Source organism: Anomaloglossus baeobatrachus, chromosome 4, assembly GCF_048569485.1.
Source record: "Anomaloglossus baeobatrachus isolate aAnoBae1 chromosome 4, aAnoBae1.hap1, whole genome shotgun sequence".
Classification (NCBI taxonomy): domain Eukaryota; kingdom Metazoa; phylum Chordata; class Amphibia; order Anura; family Aromobatidae; genus Anomaloglossus; species Anomaloglossus baeobatrachus.
In genome coordinates, this window is record NC_134356.1 from 220,973,611 (window position 1) to 220,996,254 (window position 22,644).

Genomic DNA, 22,644 nt, shown 5'->3' on the forward strand with positions numbered 1-22,644 from the left:
CATTTTGCTGTTGTCAGATGGGGGAGCACCTGGTGACAGATTCCCTTTAAATAATACAACTCGGCTGGCAAAAAAATAAAATATCACACAGATATGTTCGCAGAAAAAAGCTATGAACAGTGAAAAATGTAAAAAATAAAGCTTAGCCTTTAGCTTATTCCTGCTCCATGAGGGCATAGAGCTATAACGCCAAACCGAATAGCTCCGATCCCTGATTTTTAACCACTTTAATGCCTTGGTCAATCGGTGACACTGGTATTTAAGTGGCACAATCCCAAGAGATTTTTTTTTTATTTTAGGGACTAAAAAAAATAGTTATAAAACTAATAAAAAAAAAGCATAAAAACTGGAATCACCCCTTCTACTCTTCCAAAACCAACAAAATATGGAGAACAGAACAATCCTAATAGTTACTGTATGGTAAAAATGAATGGTGTTATTCAAACCTACAATAAAAAAATATGGAAAAAAAATAATGCGCTTGGAAAAATTAAAAAATGAAAATTGTCTGTCATTGAGGGGTTAAAACCCAAATCTGCCTGGTCACTCAGGGGTTACATTAGGGCAATAGTGCAGGTTCTGGAAGCTCCTCTCATTCATGGTCATGGATAGTAGAAGGTGGCTTCCATGTCTGCAGACCTCTCTGCCCCTCATTACTACCTCCCCCCATACACAGTGGGGCTGCGTGGTCCTGTGAGGCTGCTCCTGCTTCCCTGCTCTCAGGCAGCTAGTCAGCATCCGGGTTTTTTTGCCCGCCGACAATAAGTACCTCATCGCCCCGCGCCCTTTAAGCCGTAGCCACGCCTCCCGGATTGCTGCAGAGGCTTTGCCCTTACGGATTGGGTCCGGGACTGCGCTCCCAGCATCCCTGACCGGGAGACGTCCCGGGCATCCTGTGCTCAGCTCGGCCCGGGGATCCCCGCTGGGGACAGGCAGGATGGTGTCCTGGGTCATCTCCAGACTGGTGGTGTAAGTAGCCCGGGGCTGGAGGGGGGTGACAGCTCGTGTACAGGGATGTGTGGGCACAGGGGAGGGGGCAGCCCGTGTACTGGGATGTGTGGGCACAGGGGAGGGGGGGTGACAGCTCGTGTACAGGGATGTGTGGGCACAGGGGAGGGGGCAGCCCGTGTACTGGGATGTGTGGGCACGGGGAGGGGGGATGACAGCTCGTGTACAGGGATGTGTGGGCACGGGGAGGGGGGATGACAGCTCGTGTACAGGGATGTGTGGGCACGGGGAGGGGGGGTGACAGCTCGTGTACAGGGATGTGTGGGCACGGGGAGGGGGGATGACAGCTCGTGTACAGGGATGTGTGGGCACGGGGAGGGGGGATGACAGCTCGTGTACAGGGATGTGTGGGCACGGGGAGGGGGGTGACAGCTCGTGTACAGGGATGTGTGGGCACGGGGAGGGGGGTGACAGCTCGTGTACAGGGATGTGTGGGCACGGGGAGGGGGGATGACAGCTCGTGTACAGGGATGTGTGGGCACGGGGAGGGGGGATGACAGCTCGTGTACAGGGATGTGTGGGCACGGGGAGGGGGGATGACAGCTCGTGTACTGGGATGTGTGGGCACGGGGAGGGGGGATGACAGCTCGTGTACAGGGATGTGTGGGCACGGGGAGGGGGGATGACAGCTCGTGTACAGGGATGTGTGGGCACGGGGAGGGGGGTGACAGCTCGTGTACAGGGATGTGTGGGCACGGGGAGGGGGGATGACAGCTCGTGTACAGGGATGTGTGGGCACGGGGAGGGGGGTGACAGCTCGTGTACAGGTTTGTGTGGGCACGGGGAGGGGGGATGACAGCTCGTGTACTGGGATGTGTGGGCACGGGGAGGGGGGATGACAGCTCGTGTACAGGGATGTGTGGGCACGGGGAGGGGGGATGACAGCTCGTGTACAGGGATGTGTGGGCACGGGGAGGGGGGATGACAGCTCGTGTACTGGGATGTGTGGGCACGGGGAGGGGGGATGACAGCTCATGTACAGGGATGTGTGGGCACGGGGAGGGGGGATGACAGCTCGTGTACTGGGATGTGTGGGCACGGGGAGGGGGGATGACAGCTCGTGTACAGGGATGTGTGGGCACGGGGAGGGGGGATGACAGCTCGTGTACAGGGATGTGTGGGCACGGGGAGGGGGGTGACAGCTCGTGTACAGGGATGTGTGGGCACGGGGAGGGGGGATGACAGCTCGTGTACAGGATGTGTGGGCACGGGGAGGGGGGGGTGACAGCTCGTGTACAGGGATGTGTGGGCACGGGTAGGGGGGTGACAGCTCGTGTACAGGGATGTGTGGGCACGGGGAGGGGGGTGACAGCTCGTGTATAGGGATGTGTGGGCACGGGGAGGGGGGTGACAGCTCGTGTACAGGGATGTGTGGGCACGGGGAGGGGGGTGACAGCTCGTGTACAGGGATGTGTGGGCACGGGAAGGGGGGCAGCCCATGTACTGGGATGTGTGGGCACGGGGAGGGGGGCAGCCCGTGTACAGGGATGTGTGGGCACGGGGAGGGGGGTGACAGCTCGTGTACAGGGATGTGTGGGCACGGGGAGGGGGGTGACAGCTCGTGTACAGGGATGTGTGGGCACGGGGAGGGGGGTGACAGCTCGTGTACAGGGATGTGTGGGCACGGGGAGGGGGGTGACAGCTCGTGTACAGGGATGTGTGGGCACGGGGAGGGGGGGTGACAGCTCGTGTACAGGGATGTGTGGGCACGGGGAGGGGGGGTGACAGCTCGTGTACTGGGATGTGTGGGCACAGGGGAGGGGGCAGCCCGTGTACTGGCCATGTACTGGGATGTGTGGGCACAGGGGAGGGGGGGTGACAGCTTGTGTACTGGGATGTGTGGGCACAGGGGAGGGGGGGGTGACAGCTTGTGTACTGGGATGTGTGGGCACGGGGAGGGGGGTGACAGCTCGTGTACTGGGATGTGTGGGCACGGGGAGGGGGGTGACAGCTCGTGTACAGGGATGTGTGGGCACGGGGAGGGGGGTGACAGCTCGTGTACTGGCCATGTATTGGGATGTGTGGGCACAGGGGAGGGGGCAGTCCGTGTACTGGCCATGTATTGGGATGTGTGGGCACAGGGGAGGGGGCAGCCCGTGTACTGGCCATGTATTGGGATGTGTGGGCACGGGGAGGGGGGTGACAGCTCGTGTACTGGGATGTGTGGGCACAGGGGAGGGGGCTGACAGCTCGTGTACAGGGATGTGTGGGCACAGGGGAGGGGGGGTGACAGCTCGTGTACTGGGATGTGTGGGCACGGGGAGGGGGGTGACAGCTCGTGTACAGGGATGTGTGGGCACGGGGAGGGGGGGGGGACAGCTCGTGTACTGGCCATGTACTGGGATGTGTGGGCACGGGGAGGGGGGGTGACAGCTCGTGTACTGGGATGTGTGGGCACGGGGAGGGGGGTGACAGCTCGTGTACAGGATGTGTGGGCACGGGGAGGGGGGGGTGACAGCTCGTGTACAGGGATGTGTGGGCACGGGGAGGGGGGGGTGACAGCTCGTGTACAGGGATGTGTGGGCACGGGGAGGGGGGTGACAGCTCGTGTACAGGGATGTGTGGGCACGGGGAGGGGGGTGACAGCTCGTGTACTGGGATGTGTGGGCACGGGGAGGGGGGTGACAGCTCGTGTACTGGCCATGTATTGGGATGTGTGGGCACAGGGGAGAGGGCAGCCCGTGTACTGGCCATGTATTGGGATGTGTGGGCACAGGGGAGGGGGCAGCCCGTGTACTGGCCATGTATTGGGATGTGTGGGCACAGGGGAGGGGGCAGCCCGTGTACTGGCCATGTATTGGGATGTGTGGGCACAGGGGAGGGGGCAGCCCGTGTACTGGCCATGTATTGGGATGTGTGGGCACGGGGAGGGGGGTGACAGCTCGTGTACTGGGATGTGTGGGCACAGGGGAGGGGGCTGACAGCTCGTGTACAGGGATGTGTGGGCACAGGGGAGGGGGGGGTGACAGCTCCTGTACTGGGATGTGTCGGCACAGGGGAGGGGGGGGGTGACAGCTCCTGTACTGGGATGTGTGGGCACAGGGGAGGGGGCAGCCCGTGTACTGGCCATGTATTGGGATGTGTGGGCACAGGGGAGGGGGCAGCCCGTGTACTGGCCATGTATTGGGATGTGTGGGCACAGGGGAGGGGGCAGCCCGTGTACTGGCCATGTATTGGGATGTGTGGGCACGGGGAGGGGGGTGACAGCTCGTGTACTGGGATGTGTGGGCACAGGGGAGGGGGCTGACAGCTCGTGTACAGGGATGTGTGGGCACAGGGGAGGGGGGGGTGACAGCTCCTGTACTGGGATGTGTCGGCACAGGGGAGGGGGGGGTGACAGCTCCTGTACTGGGATGTGTGGGCACAGGGGAGAGGGCAGCCCGTGTACTGGCCATGTATTGGGATGTGTGGGCACAGGGGAGGGGGCAGCCCGTGTACTGGCCATGTATTGGGATGTGTGGGCACAGGGGAGGGGGCAGCCCGTGTACTGGCCATGTATTGGGATGTGTGGGCACAGGGGAGGGGGAAGCCCGTGTACTGGCCATGTATTGGGATGTGTGGGCACGGGGAGGGGGGTGACAGCTCGTGTACTGGGATGTGTGGGCACAGGGGAAAGGGGTGACAGCTTGTGTACTGGGATGTGTGGGCACAGGGGAGAGGGCAGCCCGTGTACTGGCCATGTATTGGGATGTGTGGGCACAGGGGAGGGGGCAGCCCGTGTACTGGCCATGTATTGGGATGTGTGGGCACGGGGAGGGGGGTGACAGCTCGTGTACAGGGATGTGTGGGCACGGGGAGGGGGCAGCCCGTGTACAGGGATGTGTGGGCACGGGGAGGGGGGCAGCACGTGTACTGGGATGTGTGGGCACGGGGAGGGGGGATGACAGCTCGTGTACAGGGATGTGTGGGCACGGGGAGGGGGGTGACAGCTCGTGTACTGGGATGTGTGGGCACGGGGAGGGGGGATGACAGCTCGTGTACAGGGATGTGTGGGCACGGGGAGGGGGGATGACAGCTCGTGTACAGGGATGTGTGGGCACGGGGAGGGGGGTGACAGCTCGTGTACAGGGATGTGTGGGCACGGGGAGGGGGGTGACAGCTCGTGTACTGGGGTGTGTGGGCACGGGGAGGGGGGTGACAGCTCGTGTACAGGGATGTGTGGGCACGGGGAGGGGGGTGACAGCTCGTGTACAGGGATGTGTGGGCACGGGGAGGGGGGTGACAGCTCGTGTACAGGGATGTGTGGGCACGGGGAGGGGGGGTGACAGCTCGTGTACAGGGATGTGTGGGCACGGGGAGGGGGGTGACAGCTCGTGTACAGGGATGTGTGGGCACGGGGAGGGGGGTGACAGCTCGTGTACAGGGATGTGTGGGCACGGGGAGGGGGGGTGACAGCTCGTGTACTGGGATGTGTGGGCACGGGGAGGGGGGTGACAGCTCGTGTACAGGGATGTGTGGGCACGGGGAGGGGGGTGACAGCTCGTGTACAGGGATGTGTGGGCACGGGGAGGGGGGGTGACAGCTCGTGTACAGGGATGTGTGGGCACGGGGAGGGGGGCAGCCAATGTACTGGGGGATGTGTGGGCACGGGGAGGGGGGCAGCCCGTGTACTGGGATGTGTGGGCACGGGGAGGGGGGGTGACAGCTCGTGTACAGGGATGTGTGGGCACGGGGAGGGGGGGGTGACAGCTCGTGTACAGGGATGTGTGGGCACGGGGAGGGGGGTGACAGCTCGTGTACTGGGATGTGTGGGCACGGGGAGGGGGGGTGACAGCTCGTGTACAGGGATGTGTGGGCACGGGGAGGGGGGGTGACAGCTCGTGTACTGGGATGTGTGGGCACGGGGAGGGGGGTGACAGCTCGTGTACTGGGATGTGTGGGCACGGGGAGGGGGGGTGACAGCTCGTGTACAGGGATGTGTGGGCACGGGGAGGGGGGTGACAGCTCGTGTACAGGGATGTGTGGGCACGGGGAGGGGGGTGACAGCTCGTGTACAGGGATGTGTGGGCACGGGGAGGGGGGGTGACAGCTCGTGTACAGGGATGTGTGGGCACGGGGAGGGGGGCAGCCCGTGTACTGGGATGTGTGGGCACGGGGAGGGGGGGTGACAGCTCGTGTACAGGGATGTGTGGGCACGGGGAGGGGGGGTGACAGCTCGTGTACAGGGATGTGTGGGCACGGGGAGTGGGGTGACAGCTCGTGTACTGGGATGTGTGGGCACGGGGAGGGGGGTGACAGCTCGTGTACAGGGATGTGTGGGCACGGGGAGGGGGGATGACAGCTCGTGTACAGGGATGTGTGGGCACGGGGAGGGGGGATGACAGCTCGTGTACAGGGATGTGTGGGCACGGGGAGGGGGGTGACAGCTCGTGTACAGGGATGTGTGGGCACGGGGAGGGGGGATGACAGCTCGTGTACAGGGATGTGTGGGCACGGGGAGGGGGGATGACAGCTCGTGTACAGGGATGTGTGGGCACGGGGAGGGGGGATGACAGCTCGTGTACTGGGATGTGTGGGCACGGGGAGGGGGGATGACAGCTCGTGTACAGGGATGTGTGGGCACGGGGAGGGGGGATGACAGCTCGTGTACAGGGATGTGTGGGCACGGGGAGGGGGGATGACAGCTCGTGTACTGGGATGTGTGGGCACGGGGAGGGGGGATGACAGCTCGTGTACAGGGATGTGTGGGCACGGGGAGGGGGGATGACAGCTCGTGTACTGGGATGTGTGGGCACGGGGAGGGGGGATGACAGCTCGTGTACAGGGATGTGTGGGCACGGGGAGGGGGGATGACAGCTCGTGTACAGGGATGTGTGGGCACGGGGAGGGGGGTGACAGCTCGTGTACAGGGATGTGTGGGCACGGGGAGGGGGGATGACAGCTCGTGTACAGGGATGTGTGGGCACGGGGAGGGGGGATGACAGCTCGTGTACAGGGATGTGTGGGCACGGGGAGGGGGGTGACAGCTCGTGTACAGGGATGTGTGGGCACGGGGAGGGGGGTGACAGCTCGTGTACAGGTTTGTGTGGGCACGGGGAGGGGGGATGACAGCTCGTGTACTGGGATGTGTGGGCACGGGGAGGGGGGATGACAGCTCGTGTACAGGGATGTGTGGGCACGGGGAGGGGGGATGACAGCTCGTGTACAGGGATGTGTGGGCACGGGGAGGGGGGATGACAGCTCGTGTACTGGGATGTGTGGGCACGGGGAGGGGGGATGACAGCTCATGTACAGGGATGTGTGGGCACGGGGAGGGGGGATGACAGCTCGTGTACTGGGATGTGTGGGCACGGGGAGGGGGGATGACAGCTCGTGTACAGGGATGTGTGGGCACGGGGAGGGGGGATGACAGCTCGTGTACAGGGATGTGTGGGCACGGGGAGGGGGGGTGACAGCTCGTGTACAGGGATGTGTGGGCACGGGGAGGGGGGATGACAGCTCGTGTACAGGATGTGTGGGCACGGGGAGGGGGGGTGACAGCTCGTGTACAGGGATGTGTGGGCACGGGTAGGGGGGTGACAGCTCGTGTACAGGGATGTGTGGGCACGGGGAGGGGGGTGACAGCTCGTGTATAGGGATGTGTGGGCACGGGGAGGGGGGTGACAGCTCGTGTACAGGGATGTGTGGGCACGGGGAGGGGGGTGACAGCTCGTGTACAGGGATGTGTGGGCACGGGAAGGGGGGCAGCCCATGTACTGGGATGTGTGGGCACGGGGAGGGGGGCAGCCCGTGTACAGGGATGTGTGGGCACGGGGAGGGGGGTGACAGCTCGTGTACAGGGATGTGTGGGCACGGGGAGGGGGGTGACAGCTCGTGTACAGGGATGTGTGGGCACGGGGAGGGGGGGTGACAGCTCGTGTACAGGGATGTGTGGGCACGGGGAGGGGGGTGACAGCTCGTGTACAGGGATGTGTGGGCACGGGGAGGGGGGGTGACAGCTCGTGTACAGGGATGTGTGGGCACGGGGAGGGGGGGTGACAGCTCGTGTACTGGGATGTGTGGGCACAGGGGAGGGGGCAGCCCGTGTACTGGCCATGTACTGGGATGTGTGGGCACAGGGGAGGGGGGGTGACAGCTTGTGTACTGGGATGTGTGGGCACAGGGGAGGGGGGGGTGACAGCTTGTGTACTGGGATGTGTGGGCACGGGGAGGGGGGTGACAGCTCGTGTACTGGGATGTGTGGGCACGGGGAGGGGGGTGACAGCTCGTGTACAGGGATGTGTGGGCACGGGGAGGGGGGGTGACAGCTCGTGTACTGGCCATGTATTGGGATGTGTGGGCACAGGGGAGGGGGCAGTCCGTGTACTGGCCATGTATTGGGATGTGTGGGCACAGGGGAGGGGGCAGCCCGTGTACTGGCCATGTATTGGGATGTGTGGGCACGGGGAGGGGGGTGACAGCTCGTGTACTGGGATGTGTGGGCACAGGGGAGGGGGCTGACAGCTCGTGTACAGGGATGTGTGGGCACAGGGGAGGGGGGGTGACAGCTCGTGTACTGGGATGTGTGGGCACGGGGAGGGGGTGACAGCTCGTGTACAGGGATGTGTGGGCACGGGGAGGGGGGGGGGACAGCTCGTGTACTGGCCATGTACTGGGATGTGTGGGCACGGGGAGGGGGGTGACAGCTCGTGTACTGGGATGTGTGGGCACGGGGAGGGGGGTGACAGCTCGTGTACAGGATGTGTGGGCACGGGGAGGGGGGGGTGACAGCTCGTGTACAGGGATGTGTGGGCACGGGGAGGGGGGGTGACAGCTCGTGTACAGGGATGTGTGGGCACGGGGAGGGGGGTGACAGCTCGTGTACAGGGATGTGTGGGCACGGGGAGGGGGGTGACAGCTCGTGTACTGGGATGTGTGGGCACGGGGAGGGGGGTGACAGCTCGTGTACTGGCCATGTATTGGGATGTGTGGGCACAGGGGAGAGGGCAGCCCGTGTACTGGCCATGTATTGGGATGTGTGGGCACAGGGGAGGGGGCAGCCCGTGTACTGGCCATGTATTGGGATGTGTGGGCACAGGGGAGGGGGCAGCCCGTGTACTGGCCATGTATTGGGATGTGTGGGCACAGGGGAGGGGGCAGCCCGTGTACTGGCCATGTATTGGGATGTGTGGGCACGGGGAGGGGGGTGACAGCTCGTGTACTGGGATGTGTGGGCACAGGGGAGGGGGCTGACAGCTCGTGTACAGGGATGTGTGGGCACAGGGGAGGGGGGGGTGACAGCTCCTGTACTGGGATGTGTCGGCACAGGGGAGGGGGGGGGTGACAGCTCCTGTACTGGGATGTGTGGGCACAGGGGAGGGGGCAGCCCGTGTACTGGCCATGTATTGGGATGTGTGGGCACAGGGGAGGGGGCAGCCCGTGTACTGGCCATGTATTGGGATGTGTGGGCACAGGGGAGGGGGAAGCCCGTGTACTGGCCATGTATTGGGATGTGTGGGCACGGGGAGGGGGGTGACAGCTCGTGTACTGGGATGTGTGGGCACAGGGGAAAGGGGTGACAGCTTGTGTACTGGGATGTGTGGGCACAGGGGAGAGGGCAGCCCGTGTACTGGCCATGTATTGGGATGTGTGGGCACAGGGGAGGGGGCAGCCCGTGTACTGGCCATGTATTGGGATGTGTGGGCACGGGGAGGGGGGTGACAGCTCGTGTACAGGGATGTGTGGGCACGGGGAGGGGGCAGCCCGTGTACAGGGATGTGTGGGCACGGGGAGGGGGGCAGCACGTGTACTGGGATGTGTGGGCACGGGGAGGGGGGATGACAGCTCGTGTACAGGGATGTGTGGGCACGGGGAGGGGGGTGACAGCTCGTGTACTGGGATGTGTGGGCACGGGGAGGGGGGATGACAGCTCGTGTACAGGGATGTGTGGGCACGGGGAGGGGGGATGACAGCTCGTGTACAGGGATGTGTGGGCACGGGGAGGGGGGTGACAGCTCGTGTACAGGGATGTGTGGGCACGGGGAGGGGGGTGACAGCTCGTGTACTGGGGTGTGTGGGCACGGGGAGGGGGGGGTGACAGCTCGTGTACAGGGATGTGTGGGCACGGGGAGGGGGGGTGACAGCTCGTGTACAGGGATGTGTGGGCACGGGGAGGGGGGTGACAGCTCGTGTACAGGGATGTGTGGGCACGGGGAGGGGGGGGTGACAGCTCGTGTACAGGGATGTGTGGGCACGGGGAGGGGGGTGACAGCTCGTGTACAGGGATGTGTGGGCACGGGGAGGGGGGTGACAGCTCGTGTACAGGGATGTGTGGGCACGGGGAGGGGGGGGTGACAGCTCGTGTACTGGGATGTGTGGGCACGGGGAGGGGGGGTGACAGCTCGTGTACAGGGATGTGTGGGCACGGGGAGGGGGGTGACAGCTCGTGTACAGGGATGTGTGGGCACGGGGAGGGGGGTGACAGCTCGTGTACAGGGATGTGTGGGCACGGGGAGGGGGGCAGCCAATGTACTGGGGGATGTGTGGGCACGGGGAGGGGGGCAGCCCGTGTACTGGGATGTGTGGGCACGGGGAGGGGGGGGTGACAGCTCGTGTACAGGGATGTGTGGGCACGGGGAGGGGGGGTGACAGCTCGTGTACAGGATGTGTGGGCACGGGGAGGGGGGTGACAGCTCGTGTACTGGGATGTGTGGGCACGGGGAGGGGGGGTGACAGCTCGTGTACAGGGATGTGTGGGCACGGGGAGGGGGGGTGACAGCTCGTGTACTGGGATGTGTGGGCACGGGGAGGGGGGGTGACAGCTCGTGTACTGGGATGTGTGGGCACGGGGAGGGGGGTGACAGCTCGTGTACAGGGATGTGTGGGCACGGGGAGGGGGGGTGACAGCTCGTGTACAGGGATGTGTGGGCACGGGGAGGGGGGGTGACAGCTCGTGTACAGGGATGTGTGGGCACGGGGAGGGGGGTGACAGCTCGTGTACAGGGATGTGTGGGCACGGGGAGGGGGGCAGCCCGTGTACTGGGATGTGTGGGCACGGGGAGGGGGGGTGACAGCTCGTGTACAGGGATGTGTGGGCACGGGGAGGGGGGGTGACAGCTCGTGTACAGGGATGTGTGGGCACGGGGAGTGGGGTGACAGCTCGTGTACTGGGATGTGTGGGCACGGGGAGGGGGGTGACAGCTCGTGTACAGGGATGTGTGGGCACGGGGAGGGGGGTGACAGCTCGTGTACTGGGATGTGTGGGCACGGGGAGGGGGGATGACAGCTCGTGTACAGGGATGTGTGGGCACGGGGAGGGGGGATGACAGCTCGTGTACAGGGATGTGTGGGCACGGGGAGGGGGGATGACAGCTCGTGTACAGGGATGTGTGGGCACGGGGAGGGGGGGTGACAGCTCGTGTACAGGGATGTGTGGGCACGGGGAGGGGGTTTGACAGCTCGTGTACAGGGATGTGTGGGCACGGGGAGGGGGGTGACAGCTCGTGTACTGGGATGTGTGGGCACGGGGAGGGGGGGGTGACAGCTCGTGTACAGGGATGTGTGGGCACAGGGGAGGGGGCAGCCCGTGTACTGGCCATGTACTGGGATGTGTGGGCACAGGGGAGGGGGGGGTGACAGCTTGTGTACTGGGATGTGTGGGCACAGGGGAGGGGGGGTGACAGCTTGTGTACTGGGATGTGTGGGCACAGGGGAGGGGGGGTGACAGCTTGTGTACTGGGATGTGTGGGCACGGGGAGGGGGGGTGACAGCTCGTGTACTGGGATGTGTGGGCACGGGGAGGGGGGTGACAGCTCGTGTACAGGGATGTGTGGGCACGGGGAGGGGGGTGACAGCTCGTGTACTGGCCATGTATTGGGATGTGTGGGCACAGGGGAGGGGGCAGCCCGTGTACTGGCCATGTATTGGGATGTGTGGGCACAGGGGAGGGGGCAGCCCGTGTACTGGCCATGTATTGGGATGTGTGGGCACGGGGAGGGGGGTGACAGCTCGTGTACTGGGATGTGTGGGCACAGGGGAGGGGGCTGACAGCTCGTGTACAGGGATGTGTGGGCACAGGGGAGGGGGGGTGACAGCTCGTGTACTGGGATGTGTGGGCACGGGGAGGGGGGGGGACAGCTCGTGTACTGGCCATGTACTGGGATGTGTGGGCACGGGGAGGGGGGTGACAGCTCGTGTACTGGGATGTGTGGGCACGGGGAGGGGGGTGACAGCTCGTGTACAGGATGTGTGGGCACGGGGAGGGGGGGTGACAGCTCGTGTACTGGGATGTGTGGGCACGGGGAGGGGGGTGACAGCTCGTGTACAGGGATGTGTGGGCACGGGGAGGGGGGGTGACAGCTCGTGTACAGGGATGTGTGGGCACGGGGAGGGGGGTGACAGCTCGTGTACAGGGATGTGTGGGCACGGGGAGGGGGGTGACAGCCCGTGTACAGGGATGTGTGGGCACGGGGAGGGGGGGTGACAGCTCGTGTACTGGGATGTGTGGGCACGGGGAGGGGGGGTGACAGCTCGTGTACTGGCCATGTATTGGGATGTGTGGGCACAGGGGAGGGGGGCAGCCCGTGTACTGGCCATGTATTGGGATGTGTGGGCACAGGGGAGGGGGCAGCCCGTGTACTGGCCATGTATTGGGATGTGTGGGCACAGGGGAGGGGGCAGCCCGTGTACTGGCCATGTATTGGGATGTGTGGGCACAGGGGACGGGGCAGCCCGTGTACTGGCCATGTATTGGGATGTGTGGGCACGGGGAGGGGGGTGACAGCTCGTGTACTGGGATGTGTGGGCACAGGGGAGGGGGCTGACAGCTCGTGTACAGGGATGTGTGGGCACAGGGGAGGGGGGGGGTGACAGCTCCTGTACTGGGATGTGTCGGCACAGGGGAGGGGGGGGGTGACAGCTCCTGTACTGGGATGTGTGGGCACAGGGGAGGGGGCAGCCCGTGTACTGGCCATGTATTGGGATGTGTGGGCACAGGGGAGGGGGCAGCCCGTGTACTGGCCATGTATTGGGATGTGTGGGCACAGGGGAGGGGGCAGCCCGTGTACTGGCCATGTATTGGGATGTGTGGGCACGGGGAGGGGGGTGACAGCTCGTGTACTGGGATGTGTGGGCACAGGGGAAAGGGGTGACAGCTTGTGTACTGGGATGTGTGGGCACAGGGGAGGGGGCAGCCCGTGTACTGGCCATGTATTGGGATGTGTGGGCACAGGGGAGGGGGCAGCCCGTGTACTGGCCATGTATTGGGATGTGTGGGCACAGGGGAGGGGGCAGCCCGTGTACTGGCCATGTATTGGGATGTGTGGGCACGGGGAGGGGGGGTGACAGCTCGTGTACAGGGATGTGTGGGCACAGGGGAGGGGGGGGTGACAGCTCCTGTACTGGGATGTGTCGGCACAGGGGAGGGGGTGTGACAGCTCCTGTACTGGGATGTGTGGGCACAGGGGAGGGGGGGGTGACAGCTCCTGTACTGGGATGTGTGGGCACAGGGGAGGGGGGGTGACAGCTCCTGTACTGGGATGTGTGGGCACGGGGAGGGGGGGTGACAGCTCGTGTATTTGCCATGTACTGGGATGTGGTGCGGGAGGCATGACTACGGGGCCTGATTCATCATAATCATCATCATCATCTTCATCATAATCATCATCATGTGTTGCTATATATATATATTATCCCATATGTGTGTATATACTATATATGTCCCATACGCATGTTTATATACTGTACGTCATATACGTGCTTCTATACCTCCCCTCCATAAGTATGCATATGAGAAATATATTGCCCATATGTGCCTGTGTATACTATATATTTATATATCCTACATATTTTTTGTATTAGTTACACACTACACTGTGATCTGGGGTGGTCTATATTAGTGGACACTACACTGTGATCTGGGGTGGTCTATATTAGGGGACACTAATCTGTGATCTGGGGTGGTCTATATTAGGGGACACTGCGCTGTGATCTGGGGTGGTCTATATTAGGGGACACTGCGCTGTGATCTGGGGTGGTCTATATTAGGGGACATTGCGCTGTGATCTGGGGTGGTCTATATTAGGGGACACTGCGCTGTGATCTGGGGTGGGCTATATTAGTGGACACTGCGCTGTGATCTGGGGTGGGCTATATTAGTGGACACTGCGCTGTGATCTGGGGTGGGCTATATTAGTGGACACTGCGCTGTGATCTGGGGTGGGCTATATTAGTGGACACTGCGCTGTGATCTGGGGTGGGCTATATTAGTGGACACTGCGCTGTGATCTGGGGTGGGCTATATTAGTGGACACTGCGCTGTGATCTGGGGTGGTCTATATTGGTGGACACTGCGCTGTGATCTGGGGTGGTCTATATTAGGGGACACTAATCTGTGATCTGGGGTGGGCTATATTAGGGGACACTGCGCTGTGATCTGGGGTGGGCTATATTAGGGGACACTGCGCTGTGATCTGGGGTGGTCTATATTAGGGGACACTGCGCTGTGATCTGGGGTGGGCTATATTAGTGGACACTGCGCTGTGATCTGGGGTGGGCTATATTAGTGGACACTGCGCTGTGATCTGGGCTATATTAGTGGACACTGTGCTGTGATCTGGGGTGGGCTATATTAGAGGACACTGCGCTGTGATCTGGGGTGGATTATATTAGGGGACACTGCGCTGTGATCTGGGGTGGATTATATTAGGGGACACTGCGCTGTGATCTGGGGTGGATTATATTAGGGGACACTGCGCTGTGATCTGGGGTGGATTATATTAGGGGACACTGCGCTGTGATCTGGGGTGGGCTATATTGGTGGACACTGCGCTGTGATCTGGGGTGGATTATATTAGGGGACACTGTGCTGTGATCTGGGGTGGGCTATATTAGTGGACACTGCGCTGTGATCTGGGGTGGGCTATATTAGTGGACACTGCGCTGTGATCTGGGGTGGGCTATATTAGTGGACACTGCGCTGTGATCAGGGGTGGGCTATATTAGTGGACACTGCGCTGTGATCAGGGGTGGGCTATATTAGTGGACACTGCGCTGTGATCAGGGGTGGGCTATATTGGTGGACACTGCGCTGTGATCTGGGGTGGGCTATATTGGTGGACACTGCGCTGTGATCTGGGGTGGGCTATATTAGTGGACACTGCGCTGTGATCAGGGGTGGGCTATATTAGTGGACACTGCGCTGTGATCTGGGGTAGGCTATATTAGTGGACACTGCGCTGTGATCTGGGGTGGGCTATATTAGTAGACACTGCGCTGTGATCTGGGGTGGATTATATTAGGGGACACTGCGCTGTGATCTGGGTTGGATTATATTAGGGGACACTGCGCTGTGATCTGGGGTGGATTATATTAGGGGACACTGCGCTGTGATCTGGGGTGGATTATATTAGGGGACACTGCGCTGTGGTCTGGGGTGGGCTATATTGGTGGACACTGCGCTGTGATCTGGGGTGGGCTATATTAGGGCACACTGCGCTGTGATCTGGGCTGGGCTATATTAGTGGACACTGCGCTGTGGTCTGGGGTGGGCTATGTTGGGGGACACTGCGCTGTGATCAGGGGTGGTGCTCTGTATCCGCACTAGCCACCTCTTCTAATCTTTGCCCTGCATCGTGCCGTTATCTGACCGCTATCACTGAGCAGGATTTTTGTGTTCATGAGGTTGATAGATATTAAAATGTTCATTCTCTAGTAATTTGTCATTAGACCTAATGTGTCGGAACATTTGTGATCATCTGCTGACTGCACCTCTTGTGTCCAGACCGGCACAGCTTTGTTTCTTCTGCCCATATAGATGTTTAGGGCAAGGCTGCAAAAGAGGTTTGGTCGCTCCTCATGAAGATCAGTGATACATTGTGACATTGCAGCCACAGTGATGGTCACAAAAAACAAATTTAATGGATTTTCAATTGTGGATTTCTCACAGTGTTGCCAGCCGTGTAAGTTGCTTGCAAAATCACACATCTTAGGTATACTTTGCACGTTGCGACATCACTACTGCGATATCGTCGGGGTCAAATCGAAAGTGCTGCACATCCGGCGCCTGTAACGACGTCGCAACGTGTCAAGCCTAGATGCTCCGATAAACGATCGCAAAAGCTTTGTAAATCGGTGATCTGTGTAGTGTCGGTCATTTTCATAATGTCACACCAATAGGAGATACGATGTTGTTCCTCATTCCTGCGGCAGCACACATCGCTGTGTGTGAAGCCACAGGAGCGAGGAACATCTCCTTACCTGCCTCCACCGGCTATGCGGAAGGAAGGAGGTGGGCGGGATGTTTACGTCCTACTCATCTCCGCCCCTCCGCTTCTATTGGCCGCCTGCCGTGTGACGCCGCTCGACCCGCCCCCTTAGAAAGGAGGCGGGTCGCCGGCCAGATCGAAGTCGCAGGGCAGGTAAGTTCATGTGAAGCTGCCGTAGCGATAATTTTCGCTACGGCAGCTATCACAAGATATCGCATTTGCGACGGGGGCAGGGACTATCGCGCTCGGCATCGCTAGCATCGGCTAGCGATGTCGCAGCGTGCAAAGTACCCATAAGACTGTGTGGACACGCTGCGTTTTTCATGCTTGCTTATTTCTTTGTCGCTCCATTGGGAGACCCAGACAATTGGGTGTATAGCTTCTGCCTCCGGAGGCCACACAAAGTATTACACTTAAAAGTGTAAACCCCTCCCCTCTGCCTATACACCCCCCCGTGCATCACGGGCTCCCCAGTTTTTATGCTTTGTGTTGAAGGAGGCACACATGCACGCAAGCTCCACAATTTAGTCAGCAGCAGCTGCTGACTATATCGGATGGAAGAAAAGAGGGCCCATAACAGGGCCCCCGGCATGCTCCCTTCTCACCCCACTCTGGTCGGCGGTGCTGTTAAGGTTGAGGTACCCATTGCGGGTACAAAGGCTGGAGCCACATGCTGTTTTCCTTCCCCATCCCTTAGGGGCTCTGGGTGAAGTGGGATCCTAACCGGTCACCAGGCACTGGGACCGTGCTCCCTCCGCAGCCCCTGGGGGAATCTGCTGGACAGGATACCGGGTATCGTCAGGGACAGGCCCTGCTCCTATGAGGTACTCTGTGTCCCCTTGGGGACGGCGCATAGAGCGCCTGTGTAATGGACGCTGCAGCAGCTGCTGGGTGTGTTTGTGCGCCGGGACTACTGCGCTGACCGCGCTTGTTTGCCGGCCGCGCTTATAACTTTAGTCCCCGGCTTTTGCGGCCTAGTACCGCATACTCCCGCCCCCGGGCCTGCCAGTCAGGGGTAAGGGCGGGACGCTGCACTGGACGTCAGCGCTGAGGGCTGGAGCATACTTAGTATCCTCCTCCCCCCTCACTGAGCACCGTGGGGCACCAGATTCCCGCACTTTCTGAGGCACGCCCACGGCCCCCTCCTCCTCTCAGAACGCTGGCAGCCATTCCTATCAGCACGTCTGACGCTGGAGAACTTCAGAGGGGAGACAACACCGAGCTCCACAGCTCTGGGAGGCCCAGGCAGGGAATCTGGTGGTCACACAACCGTGGTGCGAGGGCGGTCGGTAAGCCGCACCTGTTACTAGGTGCTGGCCCCCCTTGGTGCCGAAGTGTATATTTATATGCTTATATTGTATACATTTACTCTGTACGGCCGCACTATTTGCTTTTGGCTATATACCCTCTCTGATTACGCTAAGAGGAGACAACAGCATGTCGTCCGCAAAAAGCAAGGGTGCCAAGGCACAGGCTTACTTTGCAACCTGTACCTCATGTGCGGCTATGCTACCTGCAGGTTCCACCTACCCTCATTGTGTGCAATGCTCGGCCCCTGTGACACTCACTCAGCCGGAGCCTCAGCCACTGGTGGGACCCTCGGCCCAGGTGGAACCACCGGCTCCCACTGTCCAGGTGACAGGGACAGAGTTTGCAGTATTCGCTGACAAACTTTCTGAGTCTATGGATAGATGGTCTGCTAAGATACTAGAAGCTTTGCAGTCCAGACCTGTAACACAGGCCCCGGGCACTGTTGAATCATTGCTCTCAGCCCCCCCTCGGTCGGCACAGCAGAGTGCTCCTGGGTCGACTCATAGGTCCCACGGTGAGGACTCCGACACGGACCGCAGTCCCAGACCGACTAAGCGGGCTCGCTGGGAGCTTCCCTCGACTTCATCACACTGTTCATGGTCTCAGCATGAGGACTCTCTGGAGGATGAAGCGGAGGTGGCAGATCAGGGCTCTGATCCTGACGCCGCTCTCAACCTTGATACGCCTGAAGGGGACGCCATAGTAAACGACCTTATAGCGTCCATCAATCAGGTGTTAGATCTTTCTCCTCCAGCCCCTCCGAGTGAGGAGTCAGCTTCTCAGCAGGAGAAATTCCATTTTAGGTTTCCCAAACGTACACGGAGTGCGTTTCTTGATCACTCCGACTTCAGAGATACAGTCCAGAAACACCGAGCTTTTCCGGATAAGCGCTTTACTAAGCGCCTTAATGACACACGTTATCCCTTCCCCCCTGACGTAGTCAAGGGTTGGGCTCAGTGTCCCAAGGTGGATTCTCCAGTCTCTAGACTGGCGGCCAGATCCATAGTTGCAGTGGCAGATGGTGCATCACTCAAGGATGCCACTGACAGGCAGATAGAGCTCCTGATGAAATCCATCTATGAGGCTATCGGCGCGTCCTTTGCTCCGGCATTCGCAGCCGTATGGGCACTCCAAGCTATCTCAGCTTGTCAGTCTGAGATTAATGCAGTCACACGTGCCTCTACTCCGCAGGTTGTGTCCTTAACCTCTCAGGCGTCGGCGTTTGCGTCCTACGCCATGAATGCTGTCCTGGACTCTGCGAGCCGTATGGCGGTAGCATCCGCCAATTCAGTGGCAGTCCGCAGGGCCATGTGGCTACGTGAATGGAAGGCAGACTCTGCTTCCAAAAAGTTCTTAACCGGTTTGCCATTTTCTGGCGACCGCCTGTTTGGCGAGCAATTGGATGAAATCATTAAACAATCCAAGGGAAAGGACTCGTCCTTACCCCAGTCCAAACCAAACAGACCTCAACAACGGAAGGTACAATCGAGGTTTCGGTCCTTTCGGCCCTCAGCCAGGTCTCAATTCTCCTCGTCCAACAGGCCACAGAAGGGTCAGAGGAACTCTGATTCATGGCGGTCTAAGTCACGTCCTAAAAAGACCGCCGGAGGAACCGCTCCCAAAGCGGCCTCCTCATGACTTTCGGCCTCCCCAAACCGCATCCTCGGTCGGTGGCAGGCTCTCCCGCTTTTGCGACGCCTGGTTGCCACATGTCCAAGACCGATGGGTCACGGTTACAGGATAGAGTTCAGTTCTCGTCCTCCGACTCGTTTCTTCAGAACATCTCCGCCCCCCGAGCGAGCCGATGCTCTTCTTCAGGCGGTGAGCAATGGGGTCACGGTTTTTACTCCAACTTGTTTGTGTTGCCAAAAAAGGACGGATCTTTCCGTCCCGTTCTGGACCTCAAACTGCTCAACAGACACGTGAAAACCAGGCGGTTCCGGATGGAATCTCTCCGCTCCGTCATCGCCTCGATGTCCCAAGGAGACTTCCTAGCATCAATCGACATCAGGGATGCTTATCTCCACGTGCCGATTGCACCAGAGCATCAGCGCTTCCTGCGTTTCGCCATCGGGGACGAACACCTTCAGTTCGTGGCACTGCCTTTCGGCCTGGCGACAGCCCCACGGGTCTTCACCAAGGTCATGGCAACAGTGGTAGCAGTCCTACACTCTCAGGGACACTCAGTGATCCCTTACTTAGACGATCTTCTTGTCAAGGCCCCCTCTCGGGTGGCATGCCAACACAGCCTGAACATTGCTCTGGAGACTCTCCAGAGGTTCGGGTGGATCATCAATTTCCCAAAGTCAAAACTGACACCGACCCAATCGCTGACATATCTCGGGATGGAGTTTCATACTCTCCCAGCGATAGTGAAACTTCCGCTGGACAAACAGCGTTCACTACGGACAGGGGTGCAATCTCTCCTTCGAGCCCAGTCGCACCCCTTGAGGCGCCTCATGCACTTCCTAGGGAAGATGGTGGCAGCAATGGAGGCAGTTCCATTTGCGCAGTTTCATCTGCGTCCACTTCAATGGGACATTCTCCGCAAATGGGACAGGAAGTCGACGTCCCTCGACAGGAACGTCTCCCTTTCTCGGGCAGCCAAGGCCTCCCTTCAGTGGTGGCTTCTTCCCACTTCTTTGTCGAAGGGGAAATCATTCCTGCCCCCATCCTGGGCTGTGGTCACGACGGACGCGAGTCTGTCAGGGTGGGGAGCGGTCTTCCTCCACCACAGGGCTCAGGGTACCTGGACTCAGCCAGAGTCCTCCCTTCAGATCAATGTTCTGGAGATAAGGGCAGTGTATCTAGCCCTAAAGGCGTTCCAGCCGTGGCTGGAAGGCAGGCAGATCCGAATTCAGTCGGACAACGCCACGGCGGTGGCATACATCAACCACCAAGGCGGCACACGCAGTCGGCAAGCCTTCCAGGAAGTTCGGCGGATTCTGCTGTGGGTGGAAGCCACAGCATCCACCATCTCCGCAGTTCACATCCCGGGCGTAGAAAACTGGGAAGCAGACTTTCTCAGTCGCCAGGGCATGGACGCAGGGGAATGGTCTCTTCACCCGGACGTGTTTCAAGAGATCTGTTGCCGCTGGGGGAAGCCGGACGTCGACCTAATGGCGTCCCGGCACAACAACAAGGTCTCGGCATTCATGGCACGGTCTCAAGATCACAGAGCTCTGGCGGCAGACGCATTAGTTCAGGATTGGTCACAGTTTCGACTGCCTTATGTTTTTCCTCTGGCACTGCTGCCCAGAGTGTTACGCAAGATCAGGTCCGACTGCCGCCGCACCATCCTCATCGCCCCAGACTGGCCGAGGAGGTCGTGGTACCCGGATCTGTGGCATCTCACGGTGGGTCAACCGTGGGCACTACCAGACCGACCAGACTTACTGTCTCAAGGGCCATTTTTCCATCTGAATTCTGCGGCCCTCAACCTGACTGTGTGGCCATTGAGTCCTGGATCCTAGCGTCTTCAGGGTTATCTCAAGAGGTCATTGCCACTATGAGACAGGCCAGGAAACCAACGTCAGCCAAGATCTACCACAGGACGTGGAGGATCTTCTTATCCTGGTGCTCTGATCAGGGTTTTACTCCCTGGCCATTTGCCTTGCCCACTTTTCTGTCCTTCCTTCAATCCGGAATGGAAAAGGGTTTGTCTCTCGGCTCTCTTAAGGGACAAGTCTCGGCGCTCTCTGTGTTTTTTCAAAAGCGTCTAGCCAGGCTTCCACAGGTACGCACGTTCCTGCAGGGGGTTTGCCACATAGTCCCTCCTTACAAGCGTCCGCTAGAACCCTGGGATCTGAACAGGGTGCTAACGGCTCTTCAGAAACCACCTTTCGAGCCAATGAGAGATATTTCTCTTTCACGCCTCTCGCAGAAGGTGGTCTTCCTAGTGGCAGTCACATCACTTCGGAGAGTGTCTGAGCTAGCTGCACTGTCATGCAAAGCCCTCTTCCTGGTGTTTCACCAGGACAAGGTGGTTCTGCGTCCGGTTCCGGAATTTCTCCCTAAGGTGGTATCCCCTTTTCATCTCAATCAGGATATCTCCTTACCTTCTTTTTGCCCTCATCCAGTTCACCAATGTGAAAAGGATTTGCACTTGTTAGATCTTGTGAGAGCACTCAGACTCTCTACATTTCTCGTACGGCGCCCCTGCGCCGCTCGGATGCGCTCTTTGTCCTTGTCGCTGGCCAGTGTAAAGGGTCGCAGGCTTCCAAGTCAACCTTGGCTCGGTGGATCAAGGAACCAATTCTTGAAGCCTACCGTTCTTCTGGGCTTCCGGTTCCTTCAGGACTGAAAGCCCATTCTACCAGAGCCGTGGGTGCGTCCTGGGCATTGCGGCACCAGGCTACGGCTCAGCAGGTGTGTCAGGCGTCTACCTGGTCGAGTCTGCACACTTTCACGAAACACTATCAGGTGCATACCTACGCTTCGGCAGATGCCAGCCTAGGTAGGCGAGTCCTTCAGGCGGCGGTTGCCCACCTGTAGGAAGGGGCCGTGTTACGGCTCTATTACCGAGGTATTCTTTTACCCACCCAGGGACTGCTTTTGGACGTCCCAATTGTCTGGGTCTCCCAATGGAGCGACAAAGAAGAAGGGAATTTTGTTTACTTACCGTAAATTCCTTTTCTTCTAGCTCCTATTGGGAGACCCAGCACCCGCCCCTGTTCCCTTCGGGCTGTTGTTCTTTTGTGTACACATGTTGTTCATGTTGAATTGTTCTTTGGTTCATGGTTTCAGTTCTCCGAACATCCTTCGGATTGAATTTACCTTAGACCAATTTATAAGTTTCCTCCTTCCTGCTTTTGCACCAAAACTGAGGAGCCTGTGATGCACGGGGGGGTGTATAGGCAGAGGGGAGGGGTTTACACTTTTTAAAGTGTAATACTTTGTGTGGCCTCCGGAGGCAGAAGCTATACACCCAATTGTCTGGGTCTCCCAATAGGAGCTAGAAGAAAAGGAATTTACGGTAAGTAAACAAAATTCCCTTCTTTCTTGCAGATTTTAATCATTACTGGTCTTGATGAAGCCTCTGAGGGCTTTGAAACGCGTTGACCAATAAATCACATTTTCTCTACATCATTTGGACTGGTTTGGCAGCGCAGGAGATTAACCCTTTTCTTTCCATTGTTTGTAC

At 59.9% G+C, this 22,644-nt stretch overlaps 1 protein-coding gene across 2 annotated transcripts in view; it reads left to right on the forward strand.

Annotated features, from left to right (window-relative positions):
• Positions 1 to 829: 829 nt before the first annotated feature.
• REEP2 (receptor accessory protein 2) overlaps positions 830 to 22,644 on the forward strand; it is a 52,323-nt gene continuing 30,508 nt past the window's right edge. For both annotated transcript variants that reach the window (XM_075344678.1, XM_075344679.1), the window contains exon 1: positions 830 to 969. In XM_075344678.1, coding sequence (XP_075200793.1) covers positions 938 to 969 — 32 coding nt within the window. In that variant the 5' untranslated portion in view covers positions 830 to 937. The remainder of the gene's footprint in view (positions 970 to 22,644) is intronic.